Source organism: Monopterus albus, unplaced genomic scaffold (assembly GCF_001952655.1).
Source record: "Monopterus albus unplaced genomic scaffold, M_albus_1.0 scaffold499.1, whole genome shotgun sequence".
Classification (NCBI taxonomy): Eukaryota; Metazoa; Chordata; class Actinopteri; order Synbranchiformes; family Synbranchidae; genus Monopterus; species Monopterus albus.
This window is the reverse complement of record NW_018128379.1, coordinates 59491-77923: the sequence shown is the minus strand read 5'-3', so window position 1 is coordinate 77923 and position 18433 is coordinate 59491. Positions and strand designations below refer to the sequence as shown.

The following is an 18433-nucleotide window of genomic DNA, read 5'->3' as shown; positions in this document are numbered from 1 at the left end:
GATCCAGGCTTGGGAATGGCACAGAAGTCACTGGCTTGCAACCCCTGTGGCTAGATTATGACAACTGAATTAAAGTAATAAGGATAAACTAAATGTTTGGTCATTTGCACTGCTGTCTATATACATTTCATAAGCTATTATGCATCTCATCACCAATGCCCCTGATGATGCTAACAACCTGACAATCTTCTTATTATTTGCACTACTGTCACTGTTTGCACATAGCTTTGAGTTTCTTCATAGCCTATTAGATTGTACCATTTAGTTTATCCTTATTACTTTAATTCAGTTATCATTAAAGTAATAAGGATAAACTAAATGGTACAATCTAATAGGCTATGAAGGGCGGAGAGGATCAATGCAGACCCCTCACACCCCGGACACAACCTGTTTGACCTCCTCCCCTTTGGACAGCTTTACAGGTTGCTGTGCACCAAGACAACCAGGCACAGGGACAGTTTCATCCCCCAGGCCATCACACTGATGAACACTTAACCCACGACAGTATGATTGGACAATAACCCTCAGTGCAATACTTGTGTATATATACATTGTACAGATCATACAGACTCGTACAGGTCTCTAGTTTTAAGTACTCTATCTTTATCCCTATTTATCTCATTTCAATGAACATTCCTTAAAGACCAGCAAAATATGCCACTCAATTGAACTAAATGCAAAGCAAAACATTCCTACCTGTTCACAGGTCATACATAAACCACAGATTATGAAACCCCACTATGCATGTGCAAGTGCAAAGAATGTCAGCTTTGGCTTTGAATACATACAGGTCTCTAGTTTTAAGTACTCTATCTTTATCCCTATTTATCTCATTTCAATGAACATTCCTTAAAGACCAGCAAAATATGCCACTCAATTGAACTAAATGCAAAACATGCCTACCTGTTCTCAGGTCATACATAAACCACAGATTATGAAACCCCACTATGCATGTGCAAGTGCAAAGGAGGTCATCTTTGGCTTTGAATACATGTCTCTCATAAGATCGTCCTCGAGAAAGGAGGACGTTCTGAGGACCAAGGACAGTGCTGGAGGAGAAGTGAGCAAGGATACTTGAGACCCTCCTTTGCTGAAGTTTTTTGTGAACTGACACACCCCTTTATCAGAAATCAGTTGTGATTGGATGATTGGACACTTCAGATGAAGGATGCCTCATGTCAATAATAAGTTTCCTCAAGTTCTTTCTTCTCACAGGCTTTCCCCAAATCTTACATGGGTGGGACTAAGACAAGGCAAAGATGCAAATGAGGGAATCAATGGTGCTTATAAGATACTTGGGATTTTCCAATTGTCTATCAGACCCCTGCCTTCCAGAAACTAAAGTCCAGGTGGGGCTATCCAAATATTTTTCTCAGGTAAGATGATAATCCAGCTTCCTGGAGTACCCATGGGACCCAAACTAAACAGTCCTAAATGTTATATTTTTGTGATAGACAAATTTAAAAAGATCATGCCTTTCCTTTTATGGCCCAAAACAGTTTGTAGTTTCTGTAGTTAACTACACAAAAAAGGGAAAAAATAATTTACTACTTGAATCACAGCATAAATATAAATGTAGTTTACTACCAGCAAGCTACTGCAAAATGTAATTCAACACTGATTATTTTATAAGACAGACATGTACATAAGTTGAATGCCAGGTTAAGATCCCTAAATAGTTGAGGCTTAAATACTGTATATCAAAGATAGGGAGACAGACTCCTACCTCTTGTTTGAAGGAGATCAATTTCTTTGGTGAGGCAGTCAATGTCGATCTGCAGTACCCTGTTTTTGCATCGCAACTGCTTCATTTCCTCAATCTGACAAATAAGGAAAGAGAATAGCATAAAATCAAAGTTAGTCTATGGACCTTTGCAGCTTTACACACTCACCTCTCTCTCTCCACAACTCCTGTCTGTATTTTAACCTTCACCATCAAGTCAAGACAAATATCACACAAAAATCTAAAGAGAATTCACTATGGACACATTTCTGTCTTTAAAAATCAGACAATGCAGCTCACAGAAGGAATTTGGGAAGCTGAGTTGGATCTCTCCAGCCATCTCCTGGTGAGGTCATTCTCCATCTCATTGACTTCCTCTTTTAACTTCTCCAGTTTCTTCTTCTTCAGCTCCAGCTCATGCCGCAGTCTTTCCATGTGGGCCTTCTGATGAACCAAAATGTTGCAAGCAAAGAAGCAAATGCACACAGAGACAGTACTGTCAGTAACTATTCCTTCTATGATACTGTATATTCAATGATATGGTCAATTTTACTGAAAAATCTAAAGAGTTCAGCTAACTTTTTATGTAATGCATTTTTCTGGATTTTTTGTTATTGTTGTGTCTCTCACTGTTCACATAAACCTACTATTGAAATTGTAGACTGATCATTTCTTTGTTAGTGGGCAAACTTACAAAATCAGCTGGATTCAAATAATTTTTTCCCTGACTGTATGTACAGGTCTCTATTTATAAGTACTTTACTCTTTTTTTTTTTTTTATCTCCTTTCCTAATACACATTCCCTTGCTTGTTGATATGTACCTACACATTGAGAGCCGCTCTACCAGAGTCAAATTCTTCATGTGCCCAACACACCTGGCCAATAAAGCTGATTCTGATTCTGATTTTGACAACAAGAAGACAGCTATCAGGTCCAGACCCTCCACACACCACCAGCCACTCACACTCACCTCCACTGAGGTGTATGCTCCTCTCACCCTGTCAACAAACTGTTTGACCTCCTGCCCTCTAGGAGGCACTTCAGGAGCCTCCGGACCAAGACCAGTAGACTCAGGAACAGCTTCTTCCCCACAGTCCTCCCGGGGCTAATACAATAGACTTCTGTTACCTGTACTACTGAAGTGATCTGTTAATTTGCACATACTCTACTCACAGAATACTGCTCTGTTATTCATTTGTGCACTGTACATATGCAGATACTGTATATTTAGCTTTGCACTACTTACATCCATTGAACTGTTAACTCATGTAACTTATCTTCCTTTTCTGCATTCCATTTCATCCCATTACACTAGTGTTTTATAAGCTTAATGTATTTTATCCATTACTTGTAATTTAAATCCATAAAGTCTGTTGTATGTTGTACATTACCTTACATAACTTACTGTAAATATCAATTGTGCATATCTATCGGTAAATTAGTACTGACTATGCATACTACAGATACTGTACACTCTGCACTGCTGTTATTGCACTTCTGGTTAGATGGTAAACTATATTTCATTGCCTTGTACTTGTACATGTGTAATGACAATAAAGTTGAATCTAATCTAATATGATCTATCTTGCTAGTTCCTGTCAGTACTCTGGCTGTAGCATTTTGGATTAACTGGAGGCTTTTTAGGTACTTACTGGGACAGTAAGCATTTGGACAGTAGGGGTGGAATATTGTCTTTATGTCTGTAACCTATGTATATCAACTTATGGTAGCTGTACTACAGTCACTGATAAGAAAATTGTTTAGACAAACAGTAGGCTTTCATGTGATGGAAATTCTCATCTATCCTGGCCATGTATATTCAAAGTGCTAAAGCTGGCAACAGTCTTTCTTGAGGTTCTTGAGACATTTTAACCTCTCATCCATCAGTCAAAACTACAGTTTCTCGGATGCAAAAACTGTGAAAAGAACAACAAAGTAGCTTTGTCTGCAAGTGAAAGAACTTGGTTGTAATCGCCAGACTGAGGTTAGGCTACCATGGGCTTAGAAATGGCCTGGCTCTGATTGGAAAATCCCCAGAGGAAAAATGTGAGTGTGGTAGAGCTTAGACAGTAAGGCACAGCCTCAGTGCAAAACCTATCGTTAAAGGAAGAGACTGCACAAACACCTTGGAACACTTGGAGAAATTGCTTTTACTCTGTGCACCCTTCTTGGCCTGAATAATTGGAGAAAGACTGAGAAGCTGCTGAAATAAGAGTAGTGTAAAAATACCACAGTGTAAAAATACTGTTACTGTTGAAGTCCTGCATTCAAAATGTTATTGAACTAAAAGTACAAAAGTATTAGCATAAGAATGTACTTTAAAAGTTAAGGTTTTCATTATCCAGAATGGCACAATTTAAATGAATGGATTTAACATTTTATATATTGTATTTTACATTAATAAATATTATTGGATTATAATAATTGATGCATTGTTCACTTTTAAGGTTGCAGCTGTTAAAGGTGAAGCTGATGTTAATTTATGTATATGCTTATAGTTTGAATTACTGCTTTGTAGCTTGTAGCTTTGTAGATGAGGATCAATATTAAAATATATTACATTACATTATTTGCCTGTAAAATGTAATAAAGTCAAAGTATGAAGTAGCAGAAAATTAAAATACCCAATTAAGGTACAAATACATCAAAACGGCGCTTGAGTAAATGTACTTTGTTATTTGTAAAATAGAAAGAACTTACTGTAAAGGAGCAACAAATAACAACCAGCTGAGGGCAGCAACACACCAAGATAGCGTCTAGTCTGCTTTACTAACTAAGAAGAAGAACTGGTGGCGTCATCTGCAAGCGACGGTCAAGTTTTCGTTCCATGATTTTACCATGGCTGACGAGGAGTATGTATTTGTTCTAACTACATCTAAGCGAATCCGTTGTCGTTATAAGTCCACCTGTATTGTTTCGAGGCTTTCAGGGAAATATGTTTTTTACTAATTCTGTCAAGGAATATATTAAGAGCGTTGAAGATAGAAAAGGCAGGTTTTAGAGTGTCTAATTTCACATGGGGTTAAGCGTACTTTGACTTGGGAGATAACCACAACATAACCTAGGTGTCAAGTAATTTTTCATTACTTGGAACTATTAATATGGAATTTGTGTAGCTCTATGTTTGTGCTATGTGCTTTGTGTGTTCTGCGTTGTATTTAGATGATACTTTCAGGCACTGCGTAGGTAAAGTTAAGCTACTAGCAACAAGGTTACACACCAGAAAGCCGAAGCTGAACTGGTTCACTGTGTCTGGGTAGAGATGACAACTTTTTAAACGGGTGTTTTACGTGTGCAAGAAGATAGAACATTAAATATTACTGTAAGGCAGTTAGGGGATTAATAGTCGCCACTGGCAGTTTTTTTTTACGTTTGTCAGCAGATTTTCTCTCTGTTTGTGTATGATTGTTTTGTCAGATCAAAAAAGGTGATCAAGTTAGTTCCTGAATATTTGCTGAAAAAGAGGAAAGCATACCGGGCCATTAAAGCCACACAAGCCAAGCTTGCACTGCTTGACAAGAGAAAGGTAAGTGGCGATATTTGTGTGGATAATGAAAAGCATCCACACTGTGTTCCTGTGGATGCTTTAGCAGCAGCATCCACACTCTTGTTATCCTGTTCTTTATTATTGTGTGGATGCTGAAACAGCTGTTATCCTCTTATTATTATTATTATTATTATTATTATTATTATGGGTTCCTCTTGTCTGTTTTTAGGCACTTAATTTCTTCAGCATATGTTCAGCTAGAAAAGACATTCAGATATCAAAATGATCAGCTTTTAAAGACACGGGTGCTTGTATTTTTGTTGTTTGTAACGTTCATACTTATATAATAGTTCGCTTTTTTACACAAATTTTGCCCTGTTCAAGTGAATGGGAAAATTTTCACATCTTAATAACTTCAGCATACTTTCAGCTAAAACACTGTTTCAACTGTTACCTATTCCTTTGCATAATCTGTGGTATTTTTTTGGGGGGGGGGTTCAATAATGTCACTCCTATATAGTGTCATCAGTGTCACTGAAACGCAGGCGAACAAGTACTGTCAGACTATCAAATTCAGTTTAACTGAGCTGGTCTGGTCTTGTCTCGGTCTCAATACGCTCCAGTTGTCTTGTTTAGCTAGTCTTGACTACAACACTATTGTGTGTGTTATTTCTAATACTAATATTATAATGGTATACAGCTAAATTAATTTATCAAAGAGATCAGTTGACATTTTAGCCAATGGATTTTTCTTAAGCATCCCTAGGATCATCTAAATCGACAAGCCTGTATGTGATACTACCTGTTTTTACACAGTGCTGTATGTTTATATGGATATTTCTATATTATTCAGGTATCAAAAGGCAAACCATTAAAGTTCAAACGTTTGGAAGATTTCCTGAAAAACAGCCACAAGAGACATCGTGATGAAACTCGCATCTCGAGAGCCAAGCGCAGGCCGCCGCCCCCTCTGCCTCCTGCTAAGAACAGGCTAGCCTTCGTTGTCCGCATCAGAGAGTGAGTACTTTTCTAAAATAGAGGGTTTGAAAGGACATTCCCCCATACATACATATGCCTATTTAAACCATTAGATTGACGATTGCAACCATTTGAGTTTAGTGCTCAGCAAAAATATTAATGGTAAAAATAGTCCCTATCTTCTCCTGTTAACTTAACCATACTGCATGTAGAAACTGTTCAGGTGGGGATGTGTACACAGCAAGTAATAATCCCAACAAATAACTTGCCAACTCTTACAGACAATCCCTGCAAGCTTAAGAATACACCTCAATAATGAAAAATACGGTGATACTAAAGCTTTGAGTTAGTTAAGTTTGGTATGTGAAACCTTAAGTCTGTACAGTGTGATACTTTGTTCACTAAAAACATGCACATTGAGAGTTCATTTGGTAGGTTTGATTCAGAATCATCTTGTACTGGTTGCCTTGTAATATCAACAGTTTTACCTTATGTAAGACACCGTTAATTTAGTCTGTATGTTAACAGTTTAGGGAATTTTAATGTACACATCACACACTTTGATTAGACACTTAATGTTCAGTTTGCAGACTTCCCTTCAGGAAAATGTGTTAAGATGAAGCAAGATTAAATTCAGCTTTTCAGCTAATGTTCAGTTTTTAACTTAAACTGAAAGAAGAATATAAGGTCTTTGTAAGAACCCTCTGTGTTTCCAGGTCTAAAACATCAGAACTTCTGCGTTACAGTAAATGAAAACAGTTGTGGTGGTGTAAATCTGTATTAAATCCCCATACCTGTACATAATGAGATGCCATTCCTGGGGATAAACACTGATGATCTTTTCCTGTTAGGATTAAAGGTGTGAGTCCTAAAGTGATGAAGGTCATTCAGATGTTGAGGCTAAGAAAGATCTTCAGTGGGACCTTTGTCAAAATTAACAAGACCTCTGTAAGCATGATGAAGATGGTTGAGCCTTATGTGGCCTGGGGGTGAGTAACTCTGTTATGCTTCAGTAAATAAAACTTGTATTAAATGTGTTCTGTTGCATATTATAATAACTTTGTAATCTTGCCAACAGATTTCCCAACTTGAAGTCTGTTCGTGAGCTCATTCTGAAGCGAGGACAGACCAGGGTCGGCAGGAGGAGAGTTCCTCTCACAGACAACGCATTCATTGAGCAGCAGATGGGTAAAACTGGAAAATCTAAATCAGACTTTTTTTGTGTGTCACAATACAGTTACGACACAATTCAAATCAGTTTTGTATCGCACAGTGTGCATGTAGCTGAAATAATTCACCGTTCATATTTGAATAATTATGAACTTTTTTTTTTATTTTATTTAAAAAAAAATTTTTTTACTGTATGTCGATTGTGTGTGTGCTCATCTAAAATAATGAGGCACCTTGTTATGTCTTAGAAGTAAGCAAACAGCTTCAAGCTGAAAACAGATAAGGCAGAAGTAGTTTGTTTCCCACAAGATGAATCTAGGGAGCGCAGTACCAGCTCAAGGTACTGTACAAAGTCAGACTTTTCATTATACCTCCCTTCATTTGAAGCCCCCATGCCCCCATGCCACTACCTCACAGCCACTCTGTTTCACTCCCTCCCTCCCAGCATTGTGTCTGAGACATGTCTGCAATTAGAAACTTTACAAAAAGCAGCTGAAAACCTGTAATATACTTCCAACTGTCACAGTCTTTGTCAAAATACATGGGCAGAATGAAAACATAAGATAAGACTTAATCCAACAAACGGGAAATTCCTGTGTTTCAACAGCAATAAAGAGTAAACAACAAACACCATAACTACAATATAATACAATAATTTAAAATGAAAATTTATTTGGAAACATATGGTACATTTCCTCTCAGTTCATCTTTTTTGCATCTCCCATGGAGTCCTGTGCCTGATACACCCTCCCTCTCTGTCAGCATCTACCCTGTATCAGTCATGTGTACACTGCAGTATATTACATTGTTCTGCGTTTTATATCCAGTAAGCAAATTGTTGTTAAAACACACAACACTGGCTTTTTCCAACCATCATAAGGTAGACAACTAATCTTCATGTGCAACCAGCTGTGTGACAAGTGCACAGATACTGTCACCAGTCTTCCCCTGGACAGTACAAAGTGAGCACATTGAAATCTGAAGTAAGCAGTGTTGAATGTGTTTCCTCTGTGCCCACCAGTCACACAGTCGTTAGTCTGGTAAATGCAGGTGGGCTGTATATTCTGTCATCCATAAAATCTTTCCATGCCATCCTTCACTTACCCCCATGCTCTTATTCCTCAGGTAAACATGGCATCATCTGTTTGGAGGACCTGATCCATGAAATCTACTCAGTCGGTAAGGGCTTCCGCGCCGCCAACAACTTCCTGTTGCCTTTCAGGCTGTCAGTGGCTCGTCACGCTGCCAGGGATAAGGCTGGGCTCCTGAAGGACCTGGGAAACCCTGGATTCCGTTGTACAGACATTAACTCTATCATCAGACAACTAAACTAGGAGTTAACACCTGCAACATGAACACTCAGCGGCAACGTTGGGATGCTTGACTTCATGAGGAGCAGATGACAGTCACAATAAAATAATACATATTGTTTCTTTGTTTCAGCCTGTACACCCGTTCTCTGGTTAGAGAGCACTAAGACACACCAGAAAAGTGGAGTTCACTGTCTTTATCTGCGTTTTCTGTTTCACATTTATGTATTTAAAAATGTGGTGCCCCTGACCATGGACTGATGGGCACAGTTGTGCTCTTGGGTGAAAATGTAACAATATTTGAAATCACTGAATATTGTATGTTAATGGTTGCTTAGTACAAATAATATTTGTCAAAGGTGGTCAGAGGAATGGGTTTGTGTTCGCTACATACTATATGTAAGGACAGGAGCTGAGTAGAAAGGATGGATTGTCCTGCATACAGGAGTCACCAGCCCACATGCCCCAGGTTAATTTACTGCATTCAGTAGATTTCAGTGTGAAAAGTTGGCAAGTCTGAAAAATCTGTTTTAACGCTGATTGGTGTATTGATTTATTATTCATTGATAATACATTGTTTTTACAGTAAAAATGATTCAGTACTTTTCAATTACTGTGATGTTGGATACAGAATTAGTCTGGCACCATGACAATACCAAACGCTATTCTCCACTAAAGTAAAGACAGGACGCTTCCAAAAATGTCTTGAATATTTGTCTGTACAAATTATATTCAGGCATGGTGCATAATCAAAAAACAGAACTCAATATTTGTGTGAAGGACCCTTTCACTTTGAAATAACACCAGTTCTCAGTATATTTGTGCACAGTTTTTGAAGGTGGTTGGCAGGCAGATTGTTCCAAGCATCTTCTCCTGTATTTAGAATTTATCATCGTCTTCTCTCGGGTCATGTGATCCCAAATTGACACCATCACCAGGGCTCTTGTGAGAATATGCAAAATGAGTATGCAGGTGGCCAGTCGCCTCCCAAGTAGTACTGCATCAAGAATAAGAATCTTAAATATATAAGTGCCTGCAATTTTTTCAGAGTTGTGTGAGTCTGTCTGATAACATGACAATATCAAGGCTAAGGGCATAAATTAGCCCATAAACCTTGTTTTGCGGCCTCATTCTTCCCCCTTGTGGTGTTACACTAGTGTCAGACTTCATTTAGTGAGACACGGGGTGCCAGCAGAGGAGGGAAAATCGATGTGGTAACCAATGCAGCTGGCTTCCACGAATGCGCACTGAGAGAACTGGAGAATGGCGTCAGCATTGTCACCGATGTACTACAAAGACTCGATGAGAATGTGGCTTTAGCCAAAATGAACTCAGTCTGGTCTTCAGCGTAGAAAAGAACAGGTAAAAGACGTGTGCATGTGTCATACGGGGTGGGTTAGGGATACAGTGACGTGTCTATAAAATCAATCAGCGGCTGTTGCTATGGCAACTAATGACCCTTGTGATAATTTTCTCTACCCCTGGCGCATTCGTACAATGGCGTCATGGTAAACGTTGAAGCGGGAGCTTTTCTGTCGATATAGCGAATTAATATTTTTTAAGTCAGTTACTTAACTGCTGTGTTTTGAGTCGTTTCTATTTAATTTGATTTCCGTTCCATTTCCATCCCAGTGGAAAGTCTTTGCTAATTAAATACAATATCGACAACCCACGTGTTGACCTGCCTTTTAGAAATCTTTTTTAAATGACAAGGCAGAAAACACGGTGCTTTGAAGCAGTATTAAATCATGGCAAAACCTACTTTATATGACAGAGTAGCCTAATGACTTGTACGTTTGATGTGTATCCTAAACAAAACCACCACTACTTAAAACGTTTATTGCATTGACTATATAAGTATTTTAACCCGATCGATTCTAATCACGGGGCAACGTGCTACATAAATGGTAACGCACGAAAATATCCGGCGGCAAATGCAAATTTCTACTTCACTTGAAGGCACCGTTGTAGAGTCAATGAGAACGGAAAAGGACAGTCAAATGACGTAATCTGACGTACCACAGGTTTAATATTATGGCATGGAGGACTAGTAAGGTGAGTCTTGTGCAAGCCACCAGTTAACCTCACAATAAGGAAGAAGAAGGTAAGCATCTTAGCTAGGCACTAAGTTCAAACGATAGTCTTAGGGCGAGCACTAAGATGTTTGCATTTGGTCGCTATCGTGGCTTCGGAGTTTGCCGGGTGTCAGAGATTAGTTTCACGTTGCGCACGCGGTAGCGGGGAAAGTTAGAATTACTGGGCAATATGACCGCGTGGTCACACAGTTGAGAATTAAGCACATATGCGTGAACACGTGTGCTTTTTTCGGTTACTGTTTCTTTGGACTGTGACTGTGACTGTAATGCAGCCAACGTTATGTTGGTAACAGAACGGCTGGGACATGCTGTTAGCAAATGTGTGCCGGTGTTTAGCTAGTGCAGTACATGGGTAGTTGAAATGAATGACTTGGTGGAGCGTGTCCGGTATAGTTGGCCAAATGGGCAGTCATTTTAAAAACAAACGATCCACCATCCTACAAGTAGCGTTAAAGGGTTTGCTGTCTTATGTAGGGGATGATGCCTGACCTTTTAGCAGTATAATTCACCAACAAGCTAGATCTCTAGCGGGCCAGTATTTATCTCTTGGGCTTAATGTTTATAGCGAATACATCAAGGGTGCTGCACTGCACAACTGGACTTTATAGGATAATTTAAAGATTGAGTGGTTTAATAGAATTATTTTAAGTTGTAATGAAACAGGTAGAACCGTGTTAAATATTTAGTACCCAACTGTGTACAAAATGTTTGCACAGCAACATTGATTTTAGAATTGTGCAAATGTTATCTGTACTCTAGCAGGTTCGGAAATCAATTCAAAGAGCCCATGGCATGCGTTTCCTTGTTTTCTGACTCGTCTACAATCTTTTTTTTTTTTTTAATCATCTTAGACCTTATCTGAAGCTCAAAAAATAAGGTGTATGTATGTTCTAGTCTATTCTGTCTATACAGGTCTCACAAATTCTCCCCTGCTTTTTCTAACAAAAGATTCTTACCTGATAGTTCAAGGTTTCCTTGAATGGTTATTTCTCCAGGCAGCTGCGCGTTCAGGTGAGCTTGCCTGACATCCACCGGCGCCCCCACCATACTGGCAAAATGTTATACTGTATTGCCTTGTTTGTTGTGTGTATTTTCAATAGATCTTATTGATGTGTTGCTGGTGAATGAGCAGATTAATGATCCATGATTTTCTTGTGGGTGCTACGCTACCAGTTGGAATTAATTTCACTACTTTGGGACTATGTGGTTGTGTGGGAGAAGATGCAGCGACTACTGGTTGGATTTACCGACCTTGGAGCTACTTGAAAGGGAGTGATGTTTGCACTACTCAGTGGGACGCCATGTCTGTTAATGCCTTGTTCCTGTGATGTTAGAGAGAATTGTTGTAAGGCTGGAGAAGTTACTATGTCTGCAATTATGCCAGTTAAAATATGGGGTTTGTCAATTTCCCACTTTTAGGAAGAGGCTCTGGTTTTATTGTTCTGAAATAATTAGACTATTTGGAGTTATGAGGGGTGCAAAGCTAATCTAGAGGTAGCCAAGATTAAACATTAAATGGCTGGTAATTTCCAGCTATCCTATCAGTTCCTATCTGTGTGCGTAAATGAGCAGCCATGGGCTGTTTTAAGGTTAACATCAGAGCTGCAAATAAACCAGTGTATCAGGCTGCTGTATCACCACAAGCGCCAGTAGTACTATCCAAAACAGGCCTGGGTGAGATATCATAAGACTACAGACATTTGTCAGCTGTCAGAGATTTTTCTTGCTGTTCATACAATCATATCATACTTGTACATATTTCTGCAAGAAATGCTATAAATCACTGAGGTTTTTAGCATCCAAATAATAAGGTGGTTTCTTGTTAGTTCATGGAGAAGCTAAAGATGTTAAGGCTGCGAGGAACCATGTTTTGTGCTGGCTAATGATTACACACAAGCTTCAACAAAACATTCTTTTGTAATATTTTCTGGTGTGCTAATAGTTGTAACAAAAGACTAACACAGTGTTCATTTTACATTTCAGTATTCATTGCACCTGTCTGCATTTTTGTTTTTCATTGACAACACCGATCAAGACTGATGATGGTACAATATTCAGTAATGATGCTTGTACTTATCAGTAACTCTTTATCTTTGGTACTCATAAAACAAATTCTGATGCATCCAATTTTTCTACCTCTTGTCCTCACAGCCTGTGGGGTTTATTTCACAAAGCCGGCCAGGGTTCAGCTGAAGGTTTAATGATTAGTCATATTATTGGCCTTTTGTGTCACTGAGATACAAGTAGAGCTAGGGCCGTGGGTGCACAGGTTCCAGAGATGATGACAGTAAGACGGTACACACACCATGCATACAGACGTATCCTATTTAGTGTGTGTGTGTGTGTGTGTGTGTATGTATATATATGGTTCTCCATACAGCCTTCTGTCTGTTGTGCTGATCGTGGCTAAAAACAATGGAGGATACATTATTGTTTCGGTGGCTCCGCAAATTGGTGAAAATGTCTTGTGTTGCCTAAAATAGGAAATCCGTGTCATTTGTTTGTTTGTTTTTTTTTTTTGCGATTCTTAGAGGTGGGAGTCTCTGGCAAACTTGCGATTCAATTCTGATTCTTGGTGTCATAATTTGATTTTGGAATGATTTTTGATTTATAAACGATTCAGTTCATTTAGAAAAGGGCACTATATTTTTACTCAGCTTTTGTGTCAGACAGTTGAGTTCTGTCTTCTGCCCACTGAGTTGATAATAAAGCTTGTGACAAAGTGGATGAGAACACTCCACTTGTCCCTAGGCTAAGTCATGTATGTTTTCTAATGCCTTAACCTGTGTGTTAAATTTTTGTATTTATTAGGTTCATCACTTCCTCATTTTGTATGCTCTCTGATGTCATTAAGGATGTCATAGGGTTGATTGGTACCAGGAGCTACTTAATCAGCTGAGGTGGAGCAGCTAGTAGCATGGCAGTCTAAGTGTAGTGGTGTGCACGTGCCTGTAAGTTGCGTTGTTATTTTGGGTTGAGTTTAGTTTAGTTTTCTTCAGTTATGTGAAGTTAAGCTATTTAGTTTGTTAGTGATTTTGTTTGGCATGTGTGCTTTGCTGGCACTTGTTCAAAATAAAGGACTGATTTGAGAAAACCTGAGATCTTGTTCGAGTCTGTCTCCTACATGCCTGGCCGCTGAGAGTCAACCTACCACAAAGCTTAACAGACAGTTAAGCAAACTGGTTATGATGAGCTTCAAAACAAAGTCCTACTTTACATACTGCTACCCAGCAGTACTGAGCAATTTTCTTGGCTAATTCTTTTTTGTGTGTGTGTCTAACTTGCTCATTCCAGATTTGGCCAGTTCCAATGTTTTTTCTTTTTAAGAACCATAATTGACAGTGTACACAGACATTCTTGTAACCTATGTTGTAAAGTACAACATTTGCACTTCACCAAATTTAAACAGGTGCAACAGGCAATAGAAACAGGAGAATGTCTGTTCCATCAGTCCTGCTGAGCACACAGTTCATTTTGAAGTGTGTGCAGCTTGTATTTGCTGTGTTTTACTACAGGTTGGATACACTCTACTTACAGCGCCTTGCAATAGTATTCACACCCCTTGAATTTTTCCACATTTTGTCACATTACAACCACAAACTTAAATGGGATTTTATGGGATAGACCAACACAAAATATTGTGAAGTGGATGGAAAAGGATACATAGTGTTCCAGGTTTTTTTTTTTTTACAGATAAAAATCTGAAGTGTGGTGTGCATATGTATTTATATCCCTAAATAAAATCCAGTGCAACTAACTGCCTTCAGAAGTCACCTAATTAGTAAATAGAGTCCACCTGTCTAATTCAATCTCAGTATAAATACAGCTGTTCTGTGAAGGCATCAGAGGTTTGTTAGAGAACATTAGTGAACAAACAGCATCATGAAGACTAAGGAACACACCAGACAGATCAGGGATAAAGTTGTAGAGAGGTTAAAAAGCAGGGTTAGGTTATAAAAACATATCCCAAGCTTTGAACATCTCACGGCGCACTGTTCAATCCATCATCCAAAAATAGAAAGCGTATGGCACAACTGCAAACCTACCAAGACATGGCCGTCCACCTAAACTGATGGGCCGGGCAAGGAGAGCATTAATCAGAGAAGCAACCAAGAGGCCCATGGTAACTCTGGAGGAGCTGCAGAGATCCACAGCTCAGGTGGGACAATCTGTCCGCAGGACAACTATTAGTCATGTACTCCACAAATCTGGCTTTTATAGTTAAACCCGTTTCACAAAGAGAGGTAATCTAAACTCAGAGTCAGTTACTATGGCAACTTACTCTGTGAACCTAACCTGGTTGGGAGCAGGTTTTGTTCGGGAAACTCAGAGTTTCCTCCGGGTCTCCGCCCCTTTTTAAAGTGAAAGGTGTTTAATACCTCATTTAATCTTTCAGTACATTCATAGATTGCACACGTTTCCGTCACGCAGAGACCAAAATGGCGTGTCCATTCATAGAGGATCCTGTAGATGAGGACGCTGTATTAATTTTCAGGGAATTGCATTTACGTCGGGAGAGGATATTGAGGCCACGAGTTGATTTTTTTGTCATATCCCCATGTATTTTTATTTGAGCGGTACCGTTTTTCTAGAGAGTCCATAACATATATCAATAATCTTATCCACCCATACATCAGACACATCACCCATCGTGGCCGTGCTCTTACATCCGAGCAGATGCTTTGTGTTGCGTTACGATTTGTTGCAAACTGCAGTTTTCTTTATAACATCGGGGATGCAGAGCACATTAGTAAGGCCACTGTATGTAGAATAGTTCGGAAAGTGTGCCTCACCCTCAAGCGCTTTCTGTTATTTTTTGTTGTGTTTCCTGGGCACAAACCCCTCAGAGCCATTAAAGAGGAGTTTCACAGGATTGCAGGTTAGTGGTATTGAATTCGTTTCAGTAAGGCTAATCTGAAAAATGATGATCAGTTAATAACATCTTGCTGTGACCTCTGGAAATAAACTAATAATTAGAATCCCCTTCAGGATTTCCTAATGTGGTTGGATGCATTGATGGCACACATATTCCCATCAATGCACCTACATGAAAATTAAAATTCAATTCTTATATTATTACATCAGTGTTGGGTCAATTTTAAAAAAGTATTTTGATTAATGTAATAATTACTCTCCATAAAACGTACTGGATTATTTATTAATCATTACTTTACAAATCCCATATCAACCACAATAGGAATTTTAAGCAAGGGTAGACATAAAACTGCACTTTTAATTCGTACAACAATCGGCATTTTATGCAATTACTGACGTTACTCATTAAATTATTGACGAATTAAGAACCATTCCTTACTTTACAAGTGACAAATAATAACATTACTAACATTATTTAGTAATTACTTACACCGAATACTGTATGATTAAAATGTAAACGTACGCATTGACTCGGGCAGCTATTTTCCCCCAAGCTAACTCTTTCTCTTTCGCCGCTGCAACCGTGTTGCTTTTTTTACGAAATATGGGCTCGTAGTCACTATATGCTTGTAGTAGCACATCCATTTCTGTCGGGAAAAACGCAGACCTATTTTGGCTTGGTCCTGTTGCCATGGTGACTCGTAATTTCTTCACTCCATTGTTCAGGGCTTTTTATAGTCGCGTGGCACGCGCCTAACTCTGAGTCAGACAACTCAGAGTTGATTAAACCAACTCTTTTCAGCTGTTCTGAAACCGAAAACTCCGAGTTTTCCAACTCTGAGTAAGTCAACTCAGAGTTCAGGTTTGAACTCTGAGTTTGTTAAACCGCCTTCTTGAAATAGGCCCCTGGTCAGATGAGACCAATCCTAACACTGCACATCAGCCTGAACACACCATCCCCACCGTGAAACGTGGTGGCAGCATCATGCTGTGGGGATGCTTTTCTTCAGCAGGGACAGGGAAGCTGGTCAGAGTTGATGGAAAGTGGATGGAGCTAAATACAGGGCAATCCTGGAAGAAAATCTGTTAGAGCCTACAAAAGGCTTGGGACTGGGGTCGAGGTTCACCTTCCAGCAGGACAACGACCCTAAACATACAGCTAGAGCTACAATGGAATGGTTTAGATCAAAGCATATTCATGTGTTAGAATGGCCCAGTCAAAGTCCAGACCTAAATCCTATTGAGAATCTGTGGCAAGACTTGAAAATTGCTGTTCACTCTTCATCCAATCTGAACTGGAGCTATTTTGTAAAGAAGAATGGGCAAAAATCACCATCTCTAGATTTGCAAAGCTGGTAGAGACATGCCCCAAATGACTTGCAGCTGTAATTGCAGTGAAAGGTGGTTCAACAAAGTATTGACTCAAGGGGGCTGAATACATATGCACGCCACACGTTAGTTTTTTCATTTGTAAAAAATCTTGAACACCATGAATCATTTTCCTTCCACTTCGCAATTTTGCGATACTTTGTGTTGGCCTCACATAAAATCCCAGTAAAATACATTTAATTTTCTGGTTGTAATGTTACAAAATGTGGAGAAGTTCAAGGGGTATGAATACTTTTGCAAAACACTGTATACGTGCATTTCACATGTAGCCAGTAATTCCCTCACTGTGTACTATTTGTCACATTCGGACGTAGTTTCCCCTTCTGCAAGGTGTTTCTGTAGGTTCCTATGTGCACTTTTTATAGTATAGGCTTCCGGTGCTTGAGTAAACGTACATGTGGTACAGACTAGAGCATGAGCCTCACTTGAGGTGCACGTGAGATGCTACGCACTGCCCATGCTACACTTTTGGTCTGTGTCACTGTATGTGCGATGTGAACTGTCATGCCTCTAAATCTGATCAGCACAGAATAAGAAATCTCATAGTGATCAGCCGGTCACCGGTTAAGGCCAATCATGCTGAAAATGGCCATTTCCGATCTCAGTTGATCGATCAGTGCATCTCTAAAAATTTAAAGAATATAAGGTCTACAGAAATGAGCTCTTTTCTGTGTCTCACCAGTTTGACTGAACTGCTGCAGTGTGTGTCGCTGAGCCGCTCTCAGTTGTTATGTTGGCTGCTCTGCCTTGGCCAACGTTAATCTGTTGGTGATAGGTTACAGAATATTCACACAGCCCTGCACACTTGACTTTCAAAGTGCATTATCAAGTCACTTAACACACACTGAAACAAGTTTCCTTTTCTGAAGATGAACAAATGTTACAACCATAGATATACAGTGGGTACGGAAAGTATTCAGACCCCCTTAAGTTTTTCACTCTTTGTTATATTGCAGCCATATGCTAAAATCATTTAAGTTCATTTTTTCCTCATTAATGTACACACAGCACCCCATATTGACAGAAAAACAATTTTTGACATTTTTGCAGATTTATTAAAAAAGAAAAACTGAAATATCACTTGGTCATAAGTATTCAGACCCTTTGCTGTGACACTCATATATTTAACTTAGGTGCTGTCCATTTCTTCTGATCATCCCTGAGATGGTTCTACACCTTCATTTGAGTCCAACTGTGTTTGATTATACTGATTGGATGTGATTAGGAAAGCCACACACCTGTCTATACAGGTATGTGCCAAAAAATTAGAATATCAAGGAAAAGTCCATTTATTTCAATAATTTGTTTCAAAAAGTGAAACTTGTATGTTATATTAGTTCACTGCACACAAAGTGAAATATTTCAAGCCTTTATTTGTTTCAATTTTGATGATTATGGATTAAA

The 18433-nt window shown here is 39.0% G+C and overlaps 3 protein-coding genes across 5 annotated transcripts in view; 2 read left to right on the top strand and 1 right to left on the bottom strand.

Annotated features, from left to right (window-relative positions):
• Window positions 1-1469: 1469 nt before the first annotated feature.
• Window positions 1470-2703, bottom strand: LOC109952802 (TGF-beta-activated kinase 1 and MAP3K7-binding protein 2-like). Its single transcript, XM_020588056.1, has 4 exons — window positions 2695-2703; window positions 2024-2167; window positions 1727-1820; window positions 1470-1519 (listed from the first exon to the last, which is right to left on the bottom strand). The coding sequence occupies exons 2-4, from the start codon at window positions 2156-2158 to the stop codon at window positions 1470-1472; spliced, it is 279 nt and encodes a 92-aa protein (XP_020443712.1). The 5' UTR covers window positions 2159-2167; window positions 2695-2703.
• A 1765-nt stretch (window positions 2704-4468) lies between these two features.
• Window positions 4469-9264, top strand: rpl7l1 (ribosomal protein L7-like 1). The gene is made up of 6 exons (XM_020588053.1): window positions 4469-4576; window positions 5142-5250; window positions 6065-6228; window positions 7041-7178; window positions 7268-7377; window positions 8485-9264. The coding sequence occupies exons 1-6, from the start codon at window positions 4563-4565 to the stop codon at window positions 8691-8693; spliced, it is 744 nt and encodes a 247-aa protein (XP_020443709.1). The 5' UTR covers window positions 4469-4562; the 3' UTR covers window positions 8694-9264.
• A 582-nt stretch (window positions 9265-9846) lies between these two features.
• The window catches only part of slc5a6a (solute carrier family 5 member 6a), a 35064-nt gene continuing 26477 nt past the window's right edge, over window positions 9847-18433 (top strand). Inside the window, exon 1 of one of the 3 annotated variants that reach the window (XM_020588051.1) lies at window positions 9847-10031. The gene's annotated coding sequence lies outside the window, so the exon portion shown is untranslated. Of the gene's footprint in view, window positions 10032-10275; window positions 10774-18433 lie in introns of those variants that run through there. The other 2 variants (XM_020588048.1, XM_020588047.1) reach the window with 2 other exon arrangements.